We start from the raw sequence: 24307 nt of genomic DNA on the forward strand, positions 1-24307 counted from the left end.
ACCTGGCATACAGTTAACATTGCAGCCCAGACTTTCAGGGTATTTGTCTTTCATCAAAAGGGTATTTAAAGATTTAAGACCAATATGATTTACCAGGACTTGAAGCAAATTTACAAAATTCCCAGAGCTAACTTTAGATTCCTTTACCTGTTGCCTAATATTGTGGCACGCAGGCTCCTTCTTCAGTTCTGAGTTTTCCTTAATGCAACTTTTTTTTTTCTTACTTGTAAGCAGAGAGAGAATGTGAAAGAGGAAACAGGCACACCAGAGCCTCTCGCCACTGCCAGTGAACTCCAGATGCATGGGGAATTGGACCCAGGGTGGCAGGCCCTGCAAGCAACTGCCGAGTCATCTCTCCAGCCCTATTGGAACTCTTATTTCCACTCTGTGGTCTGGCTTTATGTGGGTACTGGGAAACTGAATCCAATTCAACAGGCTTTGCAAGCAAGCACGTTTTAAACTGCTGGGCCATCTTCCTAGCCCTAGAAGGCATTTCCAGCCCAACTAACTTCTTAGGTAAATCTGGTAATGCTGCTAAAAGAACTTATTTAGAATATTTTTAAAATAATTCAGGATAGAAACTAAAACTTAGCATCCTCCTAACCATCAGAGTATGAAAACCTGAAATTGTTCTTGAATTCCCTAGTAACCACTCCCTATATGACATAAGTGCTTAAAAAACGGGATTGAAAATAGACTAATACACAATGAATGCATTTCATGGTAGTTAAAAGGCCAAGGATATTTATGCTGTTTTATTGTATTCTGCAGCCAGTGTATACAAAATAGCTATAACATTGTGAAGTAGAAATTCATGAAAACTCAGAGGTAGATGTTAAAGACTGACAAGTAGAAAACGGCATCTTATGGCACGTGTTACAGGGAAGCTTTTATACAGGCTTCGATTTAGTTTTCTTGAATATTCACTGGTTCATGAAAAGTAGTTTAGGAAACCTGACAAAAGAAAAAAAGGATGAATTAGGGCAAAGTGTCAAAGAACAGTTTTTACATTTTTATCACAAATACTTGAACAATTACCCTTGCTTTTCTACTTTTGATCTTTTAAATTGCTCATGCTGTCTGCCTGCTTTCTTAGTAGTGGTGCATCATGTACAGGTGGACCTCGACTTCCAACACTAGTGGGGTAGAAGCTGTACGCGTTCATGACAGTGTCCAGGCTGGATCGGCAGTTTGCCTGTTCAGTGCCCTGTGGGGTACTGTGAGCAGCACGGACCCAGACCTGCTAGCCTGACAGAAAGTGGGAGCTCAGGTGCAGCGGCTGTCAAGAGAAATAAGGTGGAGGAGCAGTAGAGGGGAACGATCTGACTTCTCTGGGGCACAAGTATCTGGGCACACACTGGACATATACCAAAAAGTAAAGCATTTAAAACTCAATGGAGGGACTGGAGAGATGGCTTAGTGTTTAAGGCATTTGCCTACAAGCCAGAGAATCTAGGTTCAATTGTCCAGAACCCACAGAAACCAGAGCACAAGGGGGCGCATGCATCTGGAGTTCATTTGCAGTGGCTGGAGGTTCTAGCAAGCCCATTCTATTCTCTCCCCCCCTTCTCTCAAATAAGTAAATAAAATATATTTTATAAAATTATTGCTGGGCGTGGTGGTGGTGGTGCGCACTTTTAATCCCAGCACTTGGGAGGCAGCGTTAGGAGGATCACCATGAGTATGAGGCCACCCTGAGACCCCGTATTGAGTTCCAGGTCAGCCTGGGCTAGAGTGAGACCCAACCTCAAAAAAAAAAAAAGACAAAAAAAAAAAAAAGAAGAAGCTAGGTGTGGTGCCACATAACTTTAAATCCAGCACTCAGGAAGAAAAGGTAGGAGGACTGCTGTGAGTGTGAGGCCACCCTGAGACTACATAGTGAATTACAGGTCTACCTAGGCTAAAGTGAAAATCTACCTCAAAAAAACAAAACAAAAAATCCCAAAAAACCTCAATGGAAATACCTAGTTCACCTTTGTAGTCATTTGAAAATTGCATTTCATAACATGTTGAAGTTTAAACAAATTCAGTTAAGGGGTGGGGGAGAGAGACATGGAAAAAAATTAACTTCACATAAAATAACAGCAAGCTAATTAATGTTTGGTTAAGAGTTCGGCAAAAATCTACCCATGTCCCAGGTAGAAGATCAAAGTATTGTACTAATTGTGTTAGCATGGTTGGTTATCAAGTATTAAAGGCTTTAAATATTCACCCTTGTTTACTACTTGTAATTTCTAGAACTTCATTTTACGAGTTAAAGTATACCTGTAGATACCAAGGAGTGTCTTCCAGTTTGGAAACTTTGAAACTAAATGAGGTAAAATGCAGGGGCTGGAGAGAGCTCAACAGTTACAGGCACTTAAAAAGCCTTACTATGGTCTGGGTTCACTTCCCTGGTACCACGTAAAAGCCAGACGTACACAGTGCCAAATACTCTGGAGTTTGCAAGGGCAAGAGGCCCTGTGTATCCATTCTCTTTTCTCTCTCAAGTAAGTCAATATTTTAGGGGGATAAAAGTTAATATAGTATAACTATGGAAAATATTGCAGTTACAGAATACTTAATGTAACAGCCGGGCGTGGTGATGCACGCCTTTAATCCCAGCACTCAGGAGGCAGAGGTAGGAGGATCGCCATGAGTTCAAGGCCACCCTGAGATGACAGAGTTAATTCCAGGTCAGCCTGGACCAGAGTGAGACCCTACCTCGAAAAACCAAAAAAAAAAAAAAAAAAAAAAAAGAATACTTAATGAATAATTAAGCCTTGGTATTTTTAAAAGAAGAATGTTAAAGTATTTATACCATGATGTTTATTTTTTAAAATATAATTTCTTTCTCTTAAGAGGAAATTGCATGACATCAGCAGTCACCTGTAAATGTATTGGTTGTGGTAATTTCATGCACTCCCTAATGCTAAATGAACAAAGGTGGGCTTTTTTTATTGTCATTTTGTTTGAATAGTAAGAACCACCTTTATTTTTTAAGCTCTAAGTATAGACTCCAGTGATTTTAAATGCACATGTTCACGATAGGCCTAAGACTGTGAATGGGAGCTTAGAAGAAATGCAGGCGCTAGAACCTCACTGGCTTACCATGAACATTTTATGAAAGTGATTTATATTATAGATTCAGTCAAGGTGTTTTATACTCTACTTTCCTTATCCCATACTACTTCAAATTATAACCAGTTTTCTTCTACTGTAATAAAGTCATTTAAACACATGTGTAGACTCTTATGAACAAAACCATTAACAGGCTTAACAATATATTAAATGAAAATAAATCACTTTGTAAATACACAAGAACTAAGTCTTAAAGAATACTTAATGATCTGTAAGATATGAAAAAACCAAAGCAAGGACATAACACTCTTACAAATACTAAATACTGTCTTTATGGAGAACATGCTACCTCAAGGTGGCTGTATTCCCCTCCTCCCTAGTCCTCATAGCCAGTCACTGTATTCCCCTCCTCCCTGCTTAGTCACTGTAGCCAATCACTGCATTCGCTGGCCCATGCTTACACTTCCTGACACTCCCAAATCCACAAAGCCTATGTAACAAGGTATTTTAGGAAGCAGCTTCCTGGACTTTTCAAGTCAGAATGTTCCTTAAGGGTGTGTGCCATATATCAAATTCTTTTTAGTTATGAAAGTTCGTCTCTGTTTATAAGCTACTACACACCCTAATGTAAAAGGATTAAAAACAAGAGTATCCTTGAATTACACTTGAAATTATCCAAAGCACATTTTTGTCACATCTCTTGGACAAACAGGTTTTTGTACCCATGATATTTGATCTGGAAGATAAAAAATTAACGACAGACAGATGCTTTCGTTTTTGTTGTTTTGTTTTAAAGGTAGGGTCTCACTCTGGCTCAGGCTGACCTGGACTTAACTATGTAGTCTCAGGGTGGCCTCTAACTCACAGCAATCCTCCTACCTCTATCTCTCGAGTGCTGGGATTAAAGGCATGTGCCACCATGCCTGGCTGATGAATCCTTTAATACGCTAGCAAATGGTTATTTTCTTAAGCCTCCAATCTATTATTTGCCTCCAACTCAAGTCCCTCATGTGTTAGCTGTCAAACAAATGAGAATAAATAGCAAAACCTGCTATTCCTTACTCTCAATGCCACTGTTTGTGGGCTCATCCCAGCTCAATGACGTGCTCTCAGTTCTCTGCTGTACAGTCCCATAGCAGGTCCACGACATCAGCACCATCAGAACTCATCCAGACCCAATGGAGTACTTTTAAGTCCTCCCTGTAAGCATCGTCAGTTTTCTGGGACAAAAAGAATCTAGTATCCGAGAACCCCAAATATCTGCCATTCAGGCCAACGCTGCGAACTGTCACACGCGGCTGTGACAGCAGTGGAGTCTGAGCCCCTCGTCCCCTTCGTGCCTGTTCAGGCTCTGCTACACCTCTTACCATAAAAGGGGAGCCATCAGTTTCGTGGCAATGAAGTCAAGGGGTGTCCCCCACAGAGACGATGGGAAATACAGACTGCTGAACAAAACCACAGCGGTGGACCCTGTCAGCGAGCAGACAAAAGGCCCAAATGCTGGTTCCCATTAGGGGGCGCTATTTAAGGAAACTTACCTCTGAAGATTTGACTACAAGAAGGAACAGACTTTCTGGGGTCTGAAGGGGTTTGTGCTTGAGGACACTCCAGTCAGCAGGGGGTCATGCTGCGCATTCTGCAGACAGAACTGTTTCAAGTCTGCAGCTGCCTGGGAGACCTACAAGGAACAGTGAGGGGGGAAATGGCGTGGTCAGGTTTTGATGGCTTTTCGCAAATCTTTGGAAATAGTTAACTACTAAGTAGCACTTCTCTTGCCTCAAAGGATCCATACCAATGGAGGAATTAACAATCACCCACATACTTAAGACACGTTAAGAAAGACTAGGTTGTGGCACGTTTTTACAATTTCCTTACTAAAATCATCAGAAAATTTGGTATCAAGTACAATTACATTTATCTACAAAGGACAGCATGTCTCGTTTCCTTTTTCTTCAGGTAGGGTCTCCTTCTAGCCCAAGCTGACCTGGAATTCACTCCAGTTCCTGGCTAGTCTTGAATTCATGGTGATCCTCCTACCTCTGCCTCCCAGAATGCTGGGATTAAAGGTGTGTACCACCACGCCCGGCTTTTTTATTTATAATCAGCTGTTCAACTTCAGACTTTAATATCCTGTTTTTATTAAAAACAGTACATGATATCAGAGGTTTATCAAAAAGATTAACGTTCTAGGAAACCATTATCTTGAAAGTAGTTATTACTGGAAAAATTTCCCTAAGCATAACACATTAGAACTTTGAAAACAAAACAGTACTTAAGAATGCATTCAGAATATTCCTCAAATTTAAACAGATTGGCGTATTTCTTGTATCTAAGCTAAAATAGGTTAAAAGGCATGCACTCCTCCACACAAGTATCTGTCATTTGTATGTCTTCTGGCTGGGTGACTGATGTAGGACATAAGCAGAGTCACCAGAGGCGTTTCATAAAACCATACTTGGGTAGGGCTACATACACACGGGCACTGCTTAGTCACACTGCAGGAAAAGAGGGTTTCTTCAAGACAGGCTATCAGAAAGGATAAACTGGGGCTTGCCATCAACCTTTCAAGTCACATGACCCAAGGGTGTCTCTACAACAAAATCAAAGAACTACAAGATGTATATCATCAATGACTCCAAGACCCCTACAGACAGCTAATGCCATTTACTTTAGTCTCACTCCTAGCTATAGCTAAGGAAGGTGACAAGTCTTATTAGTAGCATCACTGATGCTCTCGATTCCATAAGCCCCTAAGGTTAGAGCCAGATCTTGATGAAGGATCCACCATCCTGGGCACAGGGTAAACTCTGCTGGCTCCTTACCCCTCAAGAAAAGTGCAGCTCGAGGAGGGAGGGCAAGGCGAGTGTCAGTTTTCACAATGACACAGCAGTCACTTTCATTCACAATAACCAGCAGTCGGCATAAAGTGCCTGCCAAGTTTGTTTTCCATATAGATAGGAATTCCTTTTCCACAAACCTCTCCAGCATCATTATGTGCTGGCTACACTTCAGGCACTGAGAACAAGAAAGAACAGTGGGAGCCCCAATGTTCAGGAGAAAAAAGACCAGGTGCAAGGACTGACCTCTTAAATGGTAAATGGCTACTCACCTCAAAGAAAGGGAGTTAACATATATCTAGCCGAATATTAGTGGAAACAGCATTTCCAGCAGTGGGGAAATGTGAGACTCACTAACAAGCTGCTATCCCCTTTGGTATGATGATAGTCACCATCCAGGGGGTTGGAATTGCAACCCTGGCATAATTACTAGGACTCCTTTCCTGACCTACCTTTGGGACAGTCTGTTAAGCATTTGTGATAATTACTAACTGTACTCCGAGATGAAAGAATAATTAAACATAGTAAGATCATGCTTTCATAACTGTCACACACACAAAAAAAGCACCCAGCACACGGGCTTGGATAACAATGTAAAATGGAACCTTACCACATTTAGAAATGTGTTCAGAGAAACTTATTTAAAATCTCAAAATGGTCTATCCCTCCTGCCTTGAGAGAGCCCTGACATCAGGAATTGAGAACTCCAAAAACCAGATTATTTCTGTTGGTTTTAATGATTCCAATCAGAAATCCTACCCTGTCAGACTTGAGAGGTGGTCACCCAAGTAGCTTGGGTTTTCTTGGCAAAGGAAGTTTTTCCAGTGTGAGACCCTTTTTTCCTTTGTGACTGAAGCTAACCACCACTATGGTAACCACTGCCTGCACCAAACTTTTTTTTTTTCCTTCCCCAGCCCACCATTTTTTTCTCCCCAGCTCACTTTATGACAGCAACATATATGAGTGATAACAAAACGATTGACAAATCATTTCGTATTCCAGAGATACATCTGGCCAGGACTGCCTAAGCTACTGCAAATGAGGTCGGAAACAGGACATTAGAGATATGGACTGGAAACCAAGACTGATAGCAATTTCCCTTTTTCCCTCCTGTGGTTACCATAAGTAAGCTGGGGCCCAGACACTGCTGCCAAGAAAGCACACTTGTGTGATGAGTGTAAAAACCAGATCACCATGCAAATGGACAGTTTCTGGCAGGGTATGTGAATTACACTCCTGTTTATTTTTTTAATCACAGGTCTTTCAAATGTAACCTGACCTCTTGCATCAGAAAGAAGTTTTAAAGTAAGGAAGTATTTGAAACATGCCAGGTTGTCTTATCAACAAGGACAAAAGGCTTTTACCCCCAAAACAAACATTTCAAGACAAGGCCAATCCTAGCCAGCATGCCAAAATTAAGACAAACACTGGCCAATCACTTTCCGGGGGCATGTGGACTAGTGAATTGATATCCCCCGCCCGCCACCCCAAGGTCAGCTCCCAGCAAACTGTGTCCAGTAGGTTCCAAAAGCAGCTCTGCTCGCGGCTGTCCCGGCCAGGGGTAGTGTCCTTGGCGCCCCAGAAGGTTCCACAAACAAAACTTCCCCTTTGAAAGCCACGGTTCAGGTTACCCAAGAACCCCGGGTCTGTGTGCAGTGGGCGGGAGAACACGGAAGGAGGCTCTGGGGCTAATGGGAGCGGAGCGGGCTTGGGAAAGACCCGAACGACGGGGAGGCGAGTCGGAAAACACCCAGCCGGGCGTCCAGGGGGCCTGGGGAGGAAGAGAAGGGCACGGACGGCACCCGGAGGAGCCCGGCGGAGGGAGGACCCCGGAGGTGGAAGGGTCGCGGAGGAGGGAGGATCAGGCCCGGAGGACCGCGGCGGAGGGGGCACCGCCGCGGCCCGCTCACCTTCACGCGGTGGAGCCCGGCCTCCAGCCGGAGCTGCTGCACCACCTTCTTCATGGCGGCCACGCTGGAGGAGCCTGACATGGCGCGGGCGAGGGCCGGGCCGGCGGCGCGTCCGGGCGAGGGTCGGCAGTCGCGCGGGCGGGTGCGCGGAGCCGGGCTGCGGCGGCGGCGGCGGGGGGGGGGGGGGCTCCGAACTTTGTCTGCTGCGTTTCCGGTTCGGCGCGGCGCCGCCCCCGCCCCCCCTCGCCCCCCGCGCGCATGCGCCCCGCCCCCGCCCCCGTCCCCCGCGCGCATGCGCCCCGCCGCGCCCCGCAGCCGGCGCCCGCGGGAGGAAGAGGCGAGCCGCGGGTGGGCGCGACGCCGGGCGGGCGGCGTCTTCCGGTTGCCGAGAGGCGGGCCCGCCGGAGGTGAGGGCGGCGCGGAGGCGGGCCGGGGGCCTCCGGGAGCCGGCGGGCGGGGTCCAGCCGGGCGCGGCGTCCCCTCGGTCCGCGGGGAGCCGGTGGCGCCCGCGAAACTTCACTGCTGTTCCTGGAGTTTGTGAGAAAGAAACTGTGTACGTGTAGAGTATGGCAGGCACATCTATGAGAACCGTCTTCTTTCCCTACCAGAAAGTTAAATTAATTATTTTGCTGGCGACTCCGCTATTAATAGGCAAAGATGCCATTAATACTTAACAGGGGTTTTTTTTTTTTTTTTGTAAGATTAAATACACCTTATTCAATGTTCTATTTTAACAGTAGCCGTAAGAACTTATAAGAACTAGGTGGGGGGGGGTTGTTCTTGTTTTTTGTTTTGTTTTGTTTTGTTTGTTTTGTGTTTTGTTTTTCGAGGTAGGATCTCCCTGGAGCTCACGCTGACCTGGAATTCACTACGTAGTCTCAGGGTGGCCTCGAACCCAGCTTCAGTTGCTACCAATGAATACTTGGGATACTGAGTCCCAATTCTTTTATAATTTCTTAAAAATATTTTATTTGCAAGCAGAGACAGGCTGAGAGAATGGGCACCCCAGGGACTCTAGCTGCCACCTCAAAGGAACTTGAGACGCATGCACCACTTTGTGCATCCGGCTTCACTTGGGTACTGGGGAATTGAACTAGGATCCTTAGGCTTTGCAGGCAAGCGCCTTAACCACTAATTCATCTCTTCAGCCCAATTCTAACTCTTACAGGTTTATCCTTTCATATCATACCTGTTCGTTTGTTTTGGGCTTACCCAGAATTTTTATTTACTTGAGAGAGAGGGAGGAGCACATAGAAAGCGAGAATGGGTGTGCCAGGGTCTCCAGCCACTGCAGGCGAACTCCAGACACATGTGCCAACTTGAGCATCTGGCTTAAGTGGATACTGGGAAATCGAACCAGGGTCCTGTGACTTTGCAGGCAAGTGCCTTAACCACTAAGCAGTCTCTCCATCCTTACCAAGAACTTGGTACTCTAGTGCTGATCCATTTAGAAACGACAAAGTTATTATTATGGTTCAAAAGATGGCTTCTTTGGTTACCATGAAAGGAAGGGTGTGTTGGGGCACAGTTTACCATACAATAGTGAACTAGGGCTTTATTGAATTTTCTTAATTAAAAATTTGTTCTGAGTTAAAATCATATTAAATGTGCCTACACAAATTTGTAGTCCTCTAATTTGCCTGTTAATAGATTCATGTGAACTTTAATTAGTATGGACTATTATTACTTTTATTAAGTAGTCATAAATTTATCTGAAACATGCTGCTTTTAAGTTCATACAAGAGATTAATATTAGTACAAAGGCAGAAAGAAACAAATGGAATTACACAGATGTTTTCCTAAAGTACTAATCCATTTAAAGTAGTGTATAACAGTCAAAAATGATGAATCACATATAGGAAGCAATGTATGAAGCTAATTGGATTCAGAAGATTGTGTATACCAGGAAATAATCTTTTAATACCACTAAAACAATTAGTGGCGTCTAATAGGATTTCCGAGAGCTGGAGTCAGTACCAGATCAGAGGGGCTTTGAGTTGTGTTGGACGTGTACTGCTACTGTAATACAGGCCAGTGTGGAATGGTGCTTTGAAATCTAAACACAGCTTTAGTTGTGATTTTCATATAATCACTGTGTCGTTAGCCAACTTTGATAACTCCTTTGTAGACTAATTCAGTTTCCTTGTTTTTCAATTAAAAAAAAAAAAAAAACGCTTCCTTGGAAAAACCCATATAAGTCATAGTGAATTAATTTTTTAATATTTTATTTTTATTTGTTTGACAGAGAATGAGGGGGAGAGAGAGAATGGGCGCACCAGGGCCTCCAGGCACTGCAAACAAACTCCATACATGTGCACCCCCTTGTGCATCTGGCTAATGTGGGTCCTGGGGAATCAAACCTGGGTCCTTTGGCTTTGCAGGCAAACACCTTAACCACTAAGCCATCCCTCCAGCCCTGTTTTTCAGTTTTTATCATACATTTGATTCTAAATTTTATCATGCATTTTTATGAACTCCCATAAGTTCTGTTAGAGAAAACAGGAAGTCATATACAAATGATATCTGATATATTTCAAGAATATTATTTTCAGCTGGAATGATTGTTTACATTTAGGGGCATCTAAGTCCTACAAGTAATGCATATGGGGAAAGAATTTTTATCCTCCAGTATCCATTGAGATAAATTCAGCCTTGCTGGGCGTGGTGGCACACGCATTTAATCCTAGCACTTGGGAGGCAGAGGCAGGAGGATCGCCTTGAGTTCGAGGCCACCCTGAGACTGCATGGTGACTTGCAGGTCAGCCTGGACCAGCATGAGACCCTACTTGAAAAATTAAAAAAAAAACAAAATTCACCCTTTTTATTTCCAAAAGTAAAGTTCTACATTAAGTAAAATACTATGTATTTATCATTTAAAAAATATTTTTTCCCTTTAGTTTTTCAAGATACGGTCTCACTGTAGCCCAGGCTGACCTGGAATTCACCATGTAGTCTCAGGGTGGCCTCGAAATCATGGCAAATCCTCCTGCCCCTGCCTACGGAGTGCTGGGCGTCAGCACGCCTAGCTTATGCTTATTTTTTCACCCAAAGAAAGTGAATTGTTTAGAATAGTAAAATATGTCCTAGTCGTGGGCTGGAGAGATGGCTCAGCAGTTAAGGCGCTTGCCTGCGAAGCCCGAGGACTCATGTTCTACTCTCCAGGTCCCACATACGTCAGATGCACAGTGATGCAAGCATACAAGGTCGCACGTGCACACAAGGGGATGCACGTGTCTGGAGTTCACTTGCAGTGGCTCTAGGCCCTGGCATGCCAATTCTCTCAATCTCTCTCTCTATTTTTTTTTTCTTTCTCTCATAAAAAAAAAAAAAAATGCCTGGTCAGAAGTCCTGAGTAATGTAATGTACCAGTTTACCTTAATTCCTTTTTCCTTAGGATGGGGTCACATTCTCATAAAGCCGTTTTAAATTGAAAGTAAAATGTCTTTATTAATATGCCTCATCTACTGAATGTTCTAGCTTAGAACAGTACATTGTAAAGTATCTTGTTACCCTTGTGCCCCTGTGGCTGAATGAGAGCTTTGGCCTCTGGTGCCGCCCGGCGTGGCAGGAGAACATCAAACCATGTTTTGCTGCCTCAGGAAAGTTCAAACATCTAAATCTGAAGCATGATATGACCTTCACACATCATGGGTTGAGGATCCTCTATACAATTACCAGTCTGCATACCAGAGATACATCTATTTTAATTAGAATAATAAGATTGTATACATTCCTAAATTTACGTTTTGAGCCTGTATTGAAACTTTTATGTTTTATTTTCACTCTTAACATTCACAGAGAAGAAATAACTGGAATGCTATCTAAAACAAAACAGAAAAAAATCTGTTGTTATATTTATTGAACACTATTTAAATGAAGAAAGATTAAAAAACAACCATAATTCCATCTAACAATTATCCCATTGAAACACTGGTCAGTATGTCACTCAATCCAAGTCGACCCGCTTCATCAGAGGTAATTTTCTTGTTTAATTTTATTTACTTGAGAAAGAGAGAAAGGGTGTGCCAGGGCCTCTAGCCACTGCAAATAAATTCCAGATGCATGCGCCACCTTGTTCATCTGACTTTACGTTGGTACTGGGCAATTGAACCTGGGTTCTTTGGCTTTGCAGGCAGGCACCTTAACCACTAAGCCATCTCTCCAGCCCAAAAAGTTTGATAAAGCAAAAATATGTACTATGTAAAATGCTGGCTACTGAGACCACTATGGTCTTGACATCATGTGTCCTGTTATCTAGTTATGCTTCCTGCATCTCTAGCTCCTTTTCTCTGTTGTAACCTCCAATTAATTGATCCAATCCCTTTTTACTATTTCATAGCTCACTGGTCATGCCCTGAAGATCAGATCACTCTTCTACTCTTTTCAACTTAAAAAAAATTATTACTTATTTATTTATTAGAAAGAGAAGAGAGACAGAGAGAATGGGCACGTGAGGGCCTCCAGCCACTGCAAACAAACTCCAGATGTATGGTCCATCATGTACATCTGGCTTACGTAGGATCTGGGGAATCGAACCTGGATCATCCTTAGGCTTTGCAGGAAAGCGCCTTAACTACTAAGCCAGCCCTCCACTTCTTGTCCTCTTGCTTCTCTGTGCTCCTTCGCAAAGCAGCAACACTTGTTTATTCACTTCTCCACCTATACCCCTCCCCTAAGGAGCTGAGTGTGAATGGGGGAAAAAAAAACAGCATTCTAGGAACTGTTTTTCACTTGAAATACATGAACCTGTAGCTGGTATGCAGTCATACTGTGTGTCACTCATTGACTTAACTCCATTATTCTACACAAGTATGTTGTCCCTTCTCAAGCCCCCAGCAGCATCTCCCCTTCCTCTCTTAAACTGCCTCCAACTGGGCCTTTACATCTGTTGGCTTTTCTGTGCCCCACAGTTAAACATCATTCATCCCTCTGTCTTTGTTGATGTAATTACTTCAGTTTGCTTCTTGCATACACATTATCTTGGATTTCCTCCTGCACCCAGAGTTGCTCACCCCAAGTCTTCCCTCTCTATCTACATATTTTCCCCCGACGTCTTAATACTGGATTAAGTAAGATTTCAGCTCTTTACTCTCTGCTTTCACCCAAACTCCAGATTCACATACCTACCTACATACATGTGTACATACAAGCACAAACATGCATATAAAATATAGCTGGATCTTTATCCTGCCCCAGAAATTTGTACCACCTGCCACTTTTCTCAAATCAGGTGATAACAAATCTGTCCTTGTAGCACCTGAGGCCAAGTACGCGGGAGTCATGCTTGAGGTCCTTGCTCACTTCACTCTTCTCTGCTAAGCTTCACATCACATTATAGACTCTAGCTTCAGAGTATATGCACACTCTGACACTTCCATCACCTTCCTGCCAGCACATTGCTCCGAGTTCCCAGATCTCCCACATGAATTATTCCAGTGCTTCACAACAGTTTCCCTGTCTCACCCTTACAGTCTGTTCTGGCTATTATCCCAACAACCTATCTGACCAAACTTAGATATATGTAAGAGGAAGAGCGTTGTATGTGTCCTGATGGAGAAGATATAAAATACAGGGTACCACAGTAAAACAGTCTTGTCCCACATGGCTACCATATGTCATTTTTCTGAAGGCTGATTAACTGTTTATGGATAGACCAAGTGGAGAAACTTGTTCATTGTCATCTTAGAGGTAACGTCAAGCAAGCAAGCGTCTTTATTTTTTATTTTTTTATATCTTACTTGTTTGAAAGAGAGAGAACATGGGCACTCCAGGACCTACTGTCACTGCAAACAAATTCCACATACATGCATTACTTTGGGCGTGTGGCTTTACGTGGCTAGTGGGGAATTAAACCCTGACCCTCATACTTAACAAGCAAGTGCTTTAACGCCCTGTCCCTAGCCCATGACATAAATTTAAAATGTAGAATATTCTGTAATACAATTGGCCTAAATATCTCATAAAACTTAGTGCCCTGAAGAACAAAAACTAGGTCTGGAAATCTTTGAGATTATAGTTCTTTTTTTTCTTTTTTGAGGTAGGGTCTCACTGTAGTTTAGGCTGACCTGAAACTCACTGTGTAGTCTCAGGGTGGCCTCGAACTCATGGCAATCCTCCTACCTCTGCCTCCTGAATGCTGGGATTAAAGGCATGTGCCACCACGCCCAGCTTATAATTCTTAAAATATATAACAGTCCAGCTAGGGAAATGGCTCAGCAGATAAGAACCCTTGCTGCATCAGGGCCTGAGCTATCCCAATTCTGAGTGCAATTTCCCAGCACCCGTGTAAACAATTGGGTTACATGAGACCCTGCCTCAAAATTTTAAATTTTAATTTTAAAAATTTAAGTTAAAAAAAAGTGCTGAGGGCCAGGGAAATAGCCTAGCGGTTAAGGCTTTTGCCGGAGCCAAGCTTATTTCACCAGGACCCACGTTAGCCAGATGCATAAGGGGGCGCCTGCGTCTGGAGTTCCTTTGAGGTGGCTAGAGGTCAAAGTGCACCCATTCTCTCTCTCTGCCTCTTCCTCTCCCTCCAAATAAAGAAAATATTTAATTTTAAAAAAAAGCACTTGCTGAGCTAGTTTTCTTGGCTTGGAGGAGTTTTATTAGCACTCTGTAGAACGTACCTCAGGCGGGTGGCTCCTTTAAAAGTCTTCAGTGGTGGAGGTCCACAGAGCAGAGCTAGGTGCCCCTTACAGGTCCTCAGTGGCGGGGGTCCACAGAGCAGAGCTAGGTGCCCCTTACAGGTCCTCAGTGGCGGGGGTCCACAGAGCAGAGCTAGGTGCCCCTTACAGGTCCTCAGTGGCGGGGGCTTCAGTGAACGCTGGCCTATCCACAAGAGGAGCCATTGTTCTTTCTGTGGTAATAAGTTACATATTCTAAGCAAGATTCTAAGTAGAGTCACAACAATTTATCATTAACTGAAACAAAGTAGATGGTTTCTCATAAGCACAAACAACCTTTCAGTCATGCTGAACATCAAGAAGCGCTTCTTCCCAGGACTATGGGAGAGAAATATGTTCTCAAAAGTATAGTATTAGTCCTTTGTAAGCATGCAAGGTAGCAGCCCTCAAACTCTAGGAAACACTACAAGGAAAGGGACTCGGCAGGATCACTTCAGTGGAATAGAGAAGGGAGGGAGGAGGGAGTAAAGGCTTGTGATGGGAAAACTGGTCTCTAACGTCTGATACGCTTTCTGGGGGCCAAAGGTGTTGCAAGAATTTCTGAACCTAGTCATATCTGACCTTATTTCCAAGGAAAATGGTCTCTTAAGTATCAAGTCAAGAATTTTAGTTCATTTAATTCATTCAAACAGCTGTTTGTATTCCTTATTCCAGTTGTGTTTATTAAATTTACAATACTATAAGACACTAATTGATTCTTTTTCTATTTAGAAGTACTTTAATTGGTATTCTTGTCATTTCAGTTGGTGGAACTTCACGTTTTTTATGTCCCTGAAGGATCGTGGAACTATAAACTAAATACTATTTCAATAGAGGTTATTAACAAATTTATTTCTGCTGGGTTTATAAGGTAAGTGTTTGTGGTCATGTAACAAAGCACATGCAAAATAATTTTTGGGGCTGCAGAGAAAAGTGTTTTCATGAAATTTAAAATTTGTAAGTGAAGACTATTTTGTCCATGTAATGGATTCATTCTTAGTTTAACAGAGTTAATAAATAGCACTGCATGAGGCTGGGCTGTACCTCAGAGATGAAGTGCTTGTCTGGGATGCGTTACGCCCTAGGTTTACTCCTCAGCATGGCAATTCATAATCTGCGTGTGTCAAATCAAACATCGCTATAAGAACAGCTATTACTTGACCATACTACTACTACCCAGAAACTGCATGTAACCTGTGTATTGTTAGATTCTATATAAGAAGAATTAAGTGAAGTTTTCTGAAATTAAAAACCTGTTGACAAGCTGTGAATAATAGTTAAAGCAATAAATTGACAATGTCCTTTACTTATAATTGTTTGAAAGATAAAAACATGTATGCAGATGTTATCTACATTTAAATGTATCTATATTTGCATTTTTACATTCAGACATACATGACACTGTTCTTTGTCTTGGGTGGACTTCTCTTCCTAGTTTTTGTCACTGGTCTCTTCAGTCACATCAACCTCCTTTCTGTTCTAGAACATACTACATCTGAGCTATTTCAGGACCCTGTATTCTGTGTTCTTTTTGTCTAGAATGTGGTTTCTATCCTTACTTGTCTTATATACTTCAGGTTTTTATTTAAATATATTTTTGTGTGTACTCTAATTACTGTATTTTTTGTTGTTGTTGTTGTTTTTGTTTTTCGAGGTAGGGTCTCACTCTGGTCCAGGCTGACCTGGAATTAACTCTGTCATCTCAGGGTGGCCTTGAACTCATGGCAATCCTCCTACCTCTGCCTCCCGAGTGCTGGGATTAAAGGCGTGCGCCACCACGCCCGGCAAATTACTGTATTTTAAATAACAGGCATAGTCTCTTTATAAATTCCTTGCTTTTTTTTTTCTAAAACATTTAACACCGTCTTAAAGATGATTGTCTTTTTGCTATGTACTTTGCTAACTGCTGTCCTACCACTGGAAAGAGAATTTTGTGTTTTGTTGATTTTTGTACCCTTTTCATATCTCAGAACCATGTATGTGACACATAAATAAGGTCCTCAATAAATATTTGTTGCTAAAACAAGGGTTAAGTAAATATATTATATAATATGTCCTTTAAGATCCTAGAAAATAAGGACTTAGAGCAAAACCAGAATGATGGCTTTAAATGTTGAGTATTAAGGAAGGGAGAGACATAGATTCTGGCAGCTTTCAGTCACTGTAGTAATTCTGAACCATGAGCTCTACTTCTAAGCTGCCAAAATATATATTTGTGGCTGAATTATCATATCAATAAAAGTATATAAAGTCCATAGTAAAGTTTCACTGTGATCATAAAACTTGAAGGTGTATTAGCAAAACAATCATTTTATTTTTCAGTATAAAATAAGACTTACAAGCAATATTCATTATATAATTTTGAAAGACAGATATTTGATCACTTGTTGTGAAAACTACTTAGGAACTACAAAGTACCAGGCAATGTAGAAACAATGCATTAAGCTGCATCTGATATATTAAATCAGTATGTACAATGATTTTCTATTTCAGAGTATCTCCACAGCTTACTTTACAAGCCCTGAGGGAGCGCCTTGGTGAATTTCTTGGTGAAGATGCTGTTACAGAAAAGTTTTTATTTCTGAAATGCATCGGAAATAATTTAGCTGTGGTATGTTTTCTTATTTTTTCCTCTTAGTTAAAGGAAGGCATGCATTATCAAATTATGTTTCTTAAGTGCTTACCAAGTCAGTTCCTTCACCTACTCTGAGATGTGTAATCATGATGTGTAAGTCATAATGAGATGGAAACATTACTAAGTATATAGTTTGTGAAAATTGGATTTCATGGACATTTGTCAGGCATTGTAATGATGCTGGGATCTCTCTTCCCCCCCCCCTCTCACTGTGTGTGTGTGTGTGTGTGAATTCCCTAAAGAACAAATGGAGCACAAACTCAAAATGTGATCAACTAGTGTATATGTACATATGCATATATGTTAATTTAATTGATAGTTTTAAAAAATATCTTTTTTTTTTTTTTTTTCTGAGGTAGGGTCTCACTCTGGCTCAGGCTGACCTGGAATTCGCCATGGAGTCTCAGGGTGGCCTCGAACTCTCGGTGATCCTCCTACCTCTGCCTCCCGAGTGCTGGGATTAAAGGCGTGCGCCACCACGCCCGGCAATATCTTTTTTCATGAATGTGAAAATTATTTAATGATAGTAATCTTTTTTTTTCCCCCCTTTGGTTTTTCAAGGTAGGATCTCGCTCTAGCTCAGGCTGACCAGGAATTCATTATGTAGTCTCAGGCTGGCCTCTAACTCATGGCGATCCTCCTACCTCTGCCTCCCAAGTGCTAGGATTAAAGGTGTGCGCCACCACACCTGGCAATGATAATAATCTTGAATTTATACATTTCTAAAAAATCACAATAATCCTACAAGGAGATTTATTTCTGGGGCATAAAAGTATCTTATCTTAGCTAAGTATTTGTGTTCTAGAAGGAAATGGCCTTGGACCATAACTAGCCTTATTTGATGTGAAAATGACATGGCTCCAACATGTTTTGGTGTTAGCTATTTATTAAACATGCCTAATGGTAGTTTCTATGATTTAGTAAGTAGGTAGTCAAAATAGAGAACATTCTTAGCTGAAATTCCTAGTCTTTCAAAGTCATTAGATCTCAAAGTCTCTGCTATCTCATAGCTTTACATTATTTTTTTTAATTTTTAAAATATTTTATTTGGGCTGGAGGGATGGCTTAACAATTAAGGTGTTTGCCTGCAAAGCCAAAAGACCCAGGTTTGATTCCCCAGGACCCATGTTAGCCAGATGCACAAGGGGCCATACACATCTGGAGTTTGTTTGCAGTTGCTGGAGGCCCTGGCGTGCCCATATTCTCCCTCTCTCTTTCTCTCCCTCTTTCTCTGTCAAATAAATAAAATATTTAAAAAAAATTTTATTTTATTTATTTGTTTGTTTGTAATCAGAGAGAGATAGACAGGAGAAAGAGAGAATGAGCACACCAAGGCCTCTAGCTACGGCAAACAAATTCCAGATACCTGCACCACTTTGTGCATCTGGCTTTACTTGTGTGCTAGGAAATTGAATTCAGGTTGTTGGGCTTTCCAGGCAAGCACCTTAATCACTGAGCAATCTCTTCAGCCCATACATGATTTATTTTTAATCAATATTTTCTATATTTAAACTTCTAAAATGTAGTTTATTATTCAGCTCAACATGTCATTAGCACGTGTTCATTTATGAACTTATTTAACATTGAACTCAACTGTGACTTTATGTCCTTGGAAACAGTGGTCTTGTTTTATGGACTAAGAGATCTGCACTCACCTCCTACCAAGATACTGTGCACTTAGTGCTGTTTAAGTTAATTCTACAAATTACATAAATTATAGTGTCGAAATGAGGCATTTCACCTGGAATTATTAGTATAATTTGTAATAGAAGATTCTTGAATCAGCAGCTAAATTTCAAAAAGTTTTCAATCATTAGAATTCTATTTAATGTGCCATAATATTAATGTACTGATTATTGTTTTTTCTTTAGCAATAAGGAAGAAAGGTAACAATTTCTGGTGTTTGGTGTAGTGAGTATAAATAGGGTTATCTTCTACATTTTCTGGAGTCTAGCCATCGTTACTAGTTTTCTTTTTTTTTTAATTTTTAAAAAAATTTTCTTTTGTTTGTTTTCATTTATTTATTTGAGAGTGACAGAGAGAAAGAGGCAGAGAGAGAGAGAGAATGGGCGCTCCAGGGCTTCCAGCCACTGCAAATGAACTCCAGATGCGTGCGCCCCCTTGTGCATCTGGTTAACGTGGGTCCTGGGGAATATAGCCTTGAACTAGGATCCTTAGGCTTCACAGGCAAGCACTTAACTGCTAAGCCATCTCTCCAGCCCTACTAGTTTTCTTAATTGATAAACTATAGAAATATGCCTCTGGAGCTGGGTGTGGTGGTGCATGCCTTTAATCCCAGCACTCCTGAGGCAGAGATAGGACGGTCACCTTGAATTCAAGGCTACCCTGAGACTGCTGTGTGAATTCCAGGACAGCCTGGGCTAGAGCAAGACCCTACCTCAAAAAAACAAAAACAAAATAAACGAGCAATATGTGTGTGTGTGTGTGTGTGTGTGTGTGTGTGTTTGTGTGTGTGTGTGTATGCCTCTGCAAAAAGAAAAGTAGAAAAAAAATCACAGAATATTATCAAAGCTTTATTTTTTTCCCCATGTATTTATGTGTAGGTAAAAGAAAAGCAAGAATCGGAACTGAAACTCAAATCATTTGCTCCTCCATATGTATGTAACATATCTCGAATTCATACTAATTTTCAAATGTGAAATGCTTTTGTTTGTTCTAACTTTTTAACTGTCCTGTTTCAGGCTCTTCAACCAGAGCTGTATTTACTCCCGGTTATGGACCATTTAGGAAACGTGTGCTCGGCATCGTCAGCAGTGACGTTAGACGAGCCGCGCACTAGCAGCGATTTTGCTGGGACTGACGGGAGACTCCACAGACCAGCCAGCAGGGTTCTGCCAAGAGACAGCCTTGCGAGAGACCCCAGTTTCTTGGAAAACTCGTTGAAAGACTTTAACAAGACTCAGGAAGGTGATTTCAGCTCAGTGGGGAAAACAGTTTATTGTAGCAAATTTGAACACTAAGCATGTCACCAAATTCTGGTCTAATACTGCCTTACAAATATTGACAAGATAAAAGGATAGCTACAATTCAATTTGAGGATTTAAAAAAAATTGCCAGGTAGGGCTGGGGAGATTGCTCAATAGTTAAAAATGCTTCCCACACAAGCATGCAGGAGGGAAGGGGTCTCAGACCACCGAGTTCCGTTCCCAGAACCCAGATAAAGACCTTGGCATAGCCAGGGACTCCAGTCCTACAGCGAAGACTGGGGGATCCTGGGTTCACAGAACACCACCAAAGCTCTGGAAGCAATGACAAGACTCCCCTCGGGAAACAAGCATTCGGGCAGTGGAGGGGCGCCCAGCGTTCTCTGGCCTCCGCACACGCACACGGGGTACGGCGTATGCATGTGTACATTATGCACCACACATATACACCACATCACACCTGTGACACACACACTTGCCAGGCATGAAAGAAAATAAACTCAACTCAAGGACTATGTTGAAATAAAAACAAAATTAAAATAGCTACAGCTCTTAAGTAAGCTGTGCCAGCTTTATTACTTTCATGATAAGTTTCAAATTACAGAAGAAAGGAAAAAAGTGATTTACCATAAAATAAAACTCTATTACTCAGAAAGCAAAAACATCTTGTCCAGGAAAACCGACCTCATGTGTCTTTCTCTGGCTATATCCTCTTCTTTCAAGCCAGAGAAAAAACAACTCTAATGCTGAGGAACATAATTTAATTTTTTTTTAATTTTTTAAAAATTTTTTAAAATTTTTTTTAAATTTAATTTTTTGTTTAATTATACCTGGTATTTATCAATCAATCAGCAGTTTGATTCTTAAAAATTGGTAGAGAACTAAAATGCTTCAATGAAAATTAAACATATAAATGTTTAAACAAAACTAATTAGAAAAAAAATGAGCAAAACATATTTACCACATTACTTATGAAATAAACTGTTTTCAAGGCCAGAATGAATACTAAATATAAGTGGAGTAAATCCCCACAAAACTAATACAAACCTCTACTACAGCTGCAGAATATTAGTATCTAATGACATCATTCTCTAAGCTAGTTTACTACCTGTTACATGATGCCTGTGAGGAGCTCAGTGGGAATCTTTGTCTTTCTCTGAGCTTGTCTCCGTTTTCCATTCCAGATGGTCATTTTAACACTAAGGGAAGAGGGGGACCTAGGAAACACACCTTCAAAGCAGTCCTTATAGATCTAGTAGATTGTCATGATCAAAGGAACAGTTCACATCACCTTCCTGTATCCCCTTGGTTTCAGTTTAGTTCATTAGCTATCCTTAACAGTGTTAATGTCATTGTTCTTTTTATAATTTGGGTTGGTTATCTACAGGCTTTGTCCCATTACACTTGCACTCAGGCTGCTTACCATGGTAGATAAGAGCCTGTCATACTCTGTTCAGTCAAATCCAAGATGACAGATGTAGCCATGTGGATGGTTTAGTGCCCACCTGCAGAATGCATCCTTCCCCTATCTATGGCATGAATTGTGCTTTCAGGGCTCACTTACTGGGATGGCAGGCACAATAATTTTTAGCCACCGTTATTACTGACACTATTATAATCATAGCGTAAGGGGTGAGGGGTCCAGTACCATAAACTCAGGTTTCTGGAATCACAGGTAGAGACTGGAACGATAAGAACTTGCAAGGCTGAGAGTTTAAGTAGACAGTGGGATGCCATCTGGAGTATTTCAACAAGAATGCCATGACTGGATTTCAGTCCTTTAAAGACAGCTTAGACACTATGAAGAATAGTCTTTGCTAATAAAGACTCAAACTGGGGAAAAGGCCATGTTGGAGAAATCAGAACTTTATAGTAGACTTCCAAGGCCTGAGCAGTGTGCTTCAGCGCTGTGCCATTTTAGAGCAAAGGGAACTCTGAAGTTAGAGAAATGAGCACACCTAAAATCATACCTACTGCGTCAGCCCAGGGCTTGAGCTCTGTGTCCTTAAGCCCATGTTTACCACACTGGAACTAGAGGCATGTTGAATTTTCACTCTTGACAAATGCTACACACATCGTCAGTGCTCTGCAGCTTGCACAAGCCTTTGTTTATGTAACTTCTCTTTTGTCTTCTTTGTCGCACTCATAGGACAAAACTGTTTCACAGTTACTTCCTGTGGTGGTTTGATTCAGGTGTCCCCCATAAACTGAATGCTAGGTTCCCCAACTGATGGCAATTGGAAATTAAAGCCTCCTGGAGGCAGTGTATTGTTGGGCTCAGGCTTATGGGTGTTATAGCCAGCTTCCCTTGCCAGTGTTTGGCACACTGTCCTGTTGCTCATCCACCAAAATGTTGGCCAGGGGGTGATGTCCACCCTCTCTCTGCTCATGTCTTCGTTTCCCTCATGGAGCTTCCTCTGGGGTCTGTAAGCCAAAATAAACTTTTTCTCCCACAAGCTGCTCTTGGTCGGGTGATTTCCACCAGCAGTGCCAACCTGACTGCAACACTCCCTTTCTGTGAATGTGATCCTGTAATTTTTTTTCTCAAAACATTGTTGTTATTGTTTCAAAAGTAAGTGGAGAAGAACTTTGCATCATTCTTGTTATTAAGTTACATAGGTATTTCAGGAACCGTGCATCATGCTCTGTGGCACTAGGAATCACAGACACATGTCCTCTGTTGCTATGGCAATTTACTGCAGAGCTTTATGTTGTTTCTTTTCCAGGGTGGGTAAAGGGAATGGTATTTTACTGTTCCTTTTTGGCTTTTCTGTCTAGGGTATGTATTTGGTGTGTGAATTGTGTAATGTATGCATGTGTGTGTGCAGATGCTTGTGCCCCAAGTGTGTAAGTAGAGGTCACAGGACTTTGGGTGTCCTCAATTAAAAAAAAAAATATTTATTTGAGAGAGAGAGAGAGACTGGGTGTGCCAGGACCTACTCCTGCTGCAAAGGAACTCCAGACACACGCAACACCTTGTGCATCTGGTTTGTGTAGGTCGTGGGGAATTGAACCTAGGTCCTTTGGCTTTGAAGGCAAGCACCTTAACCACTAAGCCATATCTCCAGCCCTCAGCTATATATTTCTTTCCTTGACACAGTGTCTCTGCCTCAGCCCAGAGCTGGTGTCCAATCAGTAAGCCCCAGAAACTTGGTCTTGCCGCTCCACCTACACAGGGATTACAGTTGCACAGCAGCAATATTTTTATTTATTTGCAAAGAGAGTGAGCATGGGAAAATAGGTGCACCAGGGCCTCCTGCCACTGCAAACAAACTCCAGATGCCTGCACCACTTTGTGCATCTGGGTTTCATGTGGTCCTGGGGAATCAAACCCAGGCTTTCAGGCTTTACAAGCAAGCACCTTTACCCGCTGGTCCATCTCTCCAGCCCCACACCCAGCTTTTTACATGGGTTCTGGCCAAACGTAGACATCTCCCCAGCCTATTCCTTTTATATAGCCAATAGACCCAGCTTTTGCTCATGCTGCATTTACTAGATCATTTTAAAAATGTTTCCATTTGTTTGGCTTTGCTGATGTCAGTTGGGAGGAAGGAATAGAAGCCAACCCAATATGACCTCAAGTTGCAAAACATTTTGCAGCCAGTGTGGTGGCACACGCCTTTAATCCCAGCACTCAGGAGGCAGAGGTAGGAGGATCACCATGAGTTCAAGGGCCCCCTGAGCCTACATAATGAATTCCAGGTCAGCCTGGGCTAGAGTGGGACCCTACCTCAAAAAGCCAAAAGCATTTTACAATCTTTGTAGAGACTTTCCAAATACTAACTTGGCTCACTAATTTTTTGTAAACTGAAAAGAATTTATTTTTATGGAAAATAATCTACATTATCAATGTGAGGCTTATGGGTCTTTTTATGTATAGATGATGTTGAAGAATAACTGTTTTGACAGTATATATGACAAAATACTGTTTAAGCAAAGAGATTTTATTAATGAAGGTGTATTTGAGATAAATGACATTCACTGTGATGTTTTTAAAAATCTTTATTTGGAGAGAGAGAATGAGCACACCAGGGCCTCCTGCCACTGCACACAAGTTCTAGATGCATGTGTCACTTTCTGTATCTAGCTTTCTGTGGGTATTAGCGAATCAACCTTGCCATCAGGCTGTATGAGCAAGTACCTTTAACCACGGAGCCATCTCCTGGCCCTGCTGTTTTAATACCAGTATGTTCCTAAGTTGGTTCATCTTAGCATTATTTCAAAAGATGTTTTTGGCAAAAGGTTTCTGAAAACTAAG

General features: G+C 41.8%; 2 protein-coding genes across 3 annotated transcripts in view; one reads left to right on the forward strand and one right to left on the reverse strand.

Annotated features, from left to right (window-relative positions):
• Window positions 1-727: 727 nt before the first annotated feature.
• Gng5 (G protein subunit gamma 5) lies at window positions 728-7961 on the reverse strand. The gene is made up of 3 exons (XM_004653650.2): window positions 7808-7961; window positions 4599-4738; window positions 728-954 (listed from the first exon to the last, which is right to left on the reverse strand). Exons 1-2 carry the CDS (start codon window positions 7886-7888, stop codon window positions 4613-4615), a joined length of 207 nt encoding a protein of 68 aa, XP_004653707.1. The 5' UTR covers window positions 7889-7961; the 3' UTR covers window positions 728-954; window positions 4599-4612.
• Window positions 7962-8176: 215 nt separating this feature from the next.
• The window catches only part of Spata1 (spermatogenesis associated 1), a 37619-nt gene continuing 21488 nt past the window's right edge, over window positions 8177-24307 (forward strand). For both annotated transcript variants that reach the window (XM_045138311.1, XM_045138313.1), the window contains exons 1-6: window positions 8177-8214; window positions 11606-11782; window positions 15234-15340; window positions 16963-17080; window positions 19669-19722; window positions 19807-20032. In XM_045138311.1, the coding sequence (XP_044994246.1) occupies window positions 11747-11782; window positions 15234-15340; window positions 16963-17080; window positions 19669-19722; window positions 19807-20032 (541 nt within the window). In that variant the 5' untranslated portion in view covers window positions 8177-8214; window positions 11606-11746. The remainder of the gene's footprint in view (window positions 8215-11605; window positions 11783-15233; window positions 15341-16962; window positions 17081-19668; window positions 19723-19806; window positions 20033-24307) is intronic.

The sequence above is a fragment of the Jaculus jaculus genome, chromosome 19 (genome assembly GCF_020740685.1).
Source record: "Jaculus jaculus isolate mJacJac1 chromosome 19, mJacJac1.mat.Y.cur, whole genome shotgun sequence".
In the NCBI taxonomy this organism is placed as follows: domain Eukaryota; kingdom Metazoa; phylum Chordata; class Mammalia; order Rodentia; family Dipodidae; genus Jaculus; species Jaculus jaculus.

What these genes read in the sequence shown, in the direction of transcription:
- Gng5 (XM_004653650.2), bottom strand. Translation starts at nt 7,888, where the DNA reads ATGTCAGGCTCCTCCAGCGTGGCCGCCATGAAGAAGGTGGTGCAGCAG. An exon ending in CCGGGCTCCACCGCGTGAAG is followed by an intron (nt 4,739 to 7,807) that starts GTGAGCGGGCCG and finishes TGTTCCTTGTAG; the next exon opens with GTCTCCCAGGCAGCTGCAGA.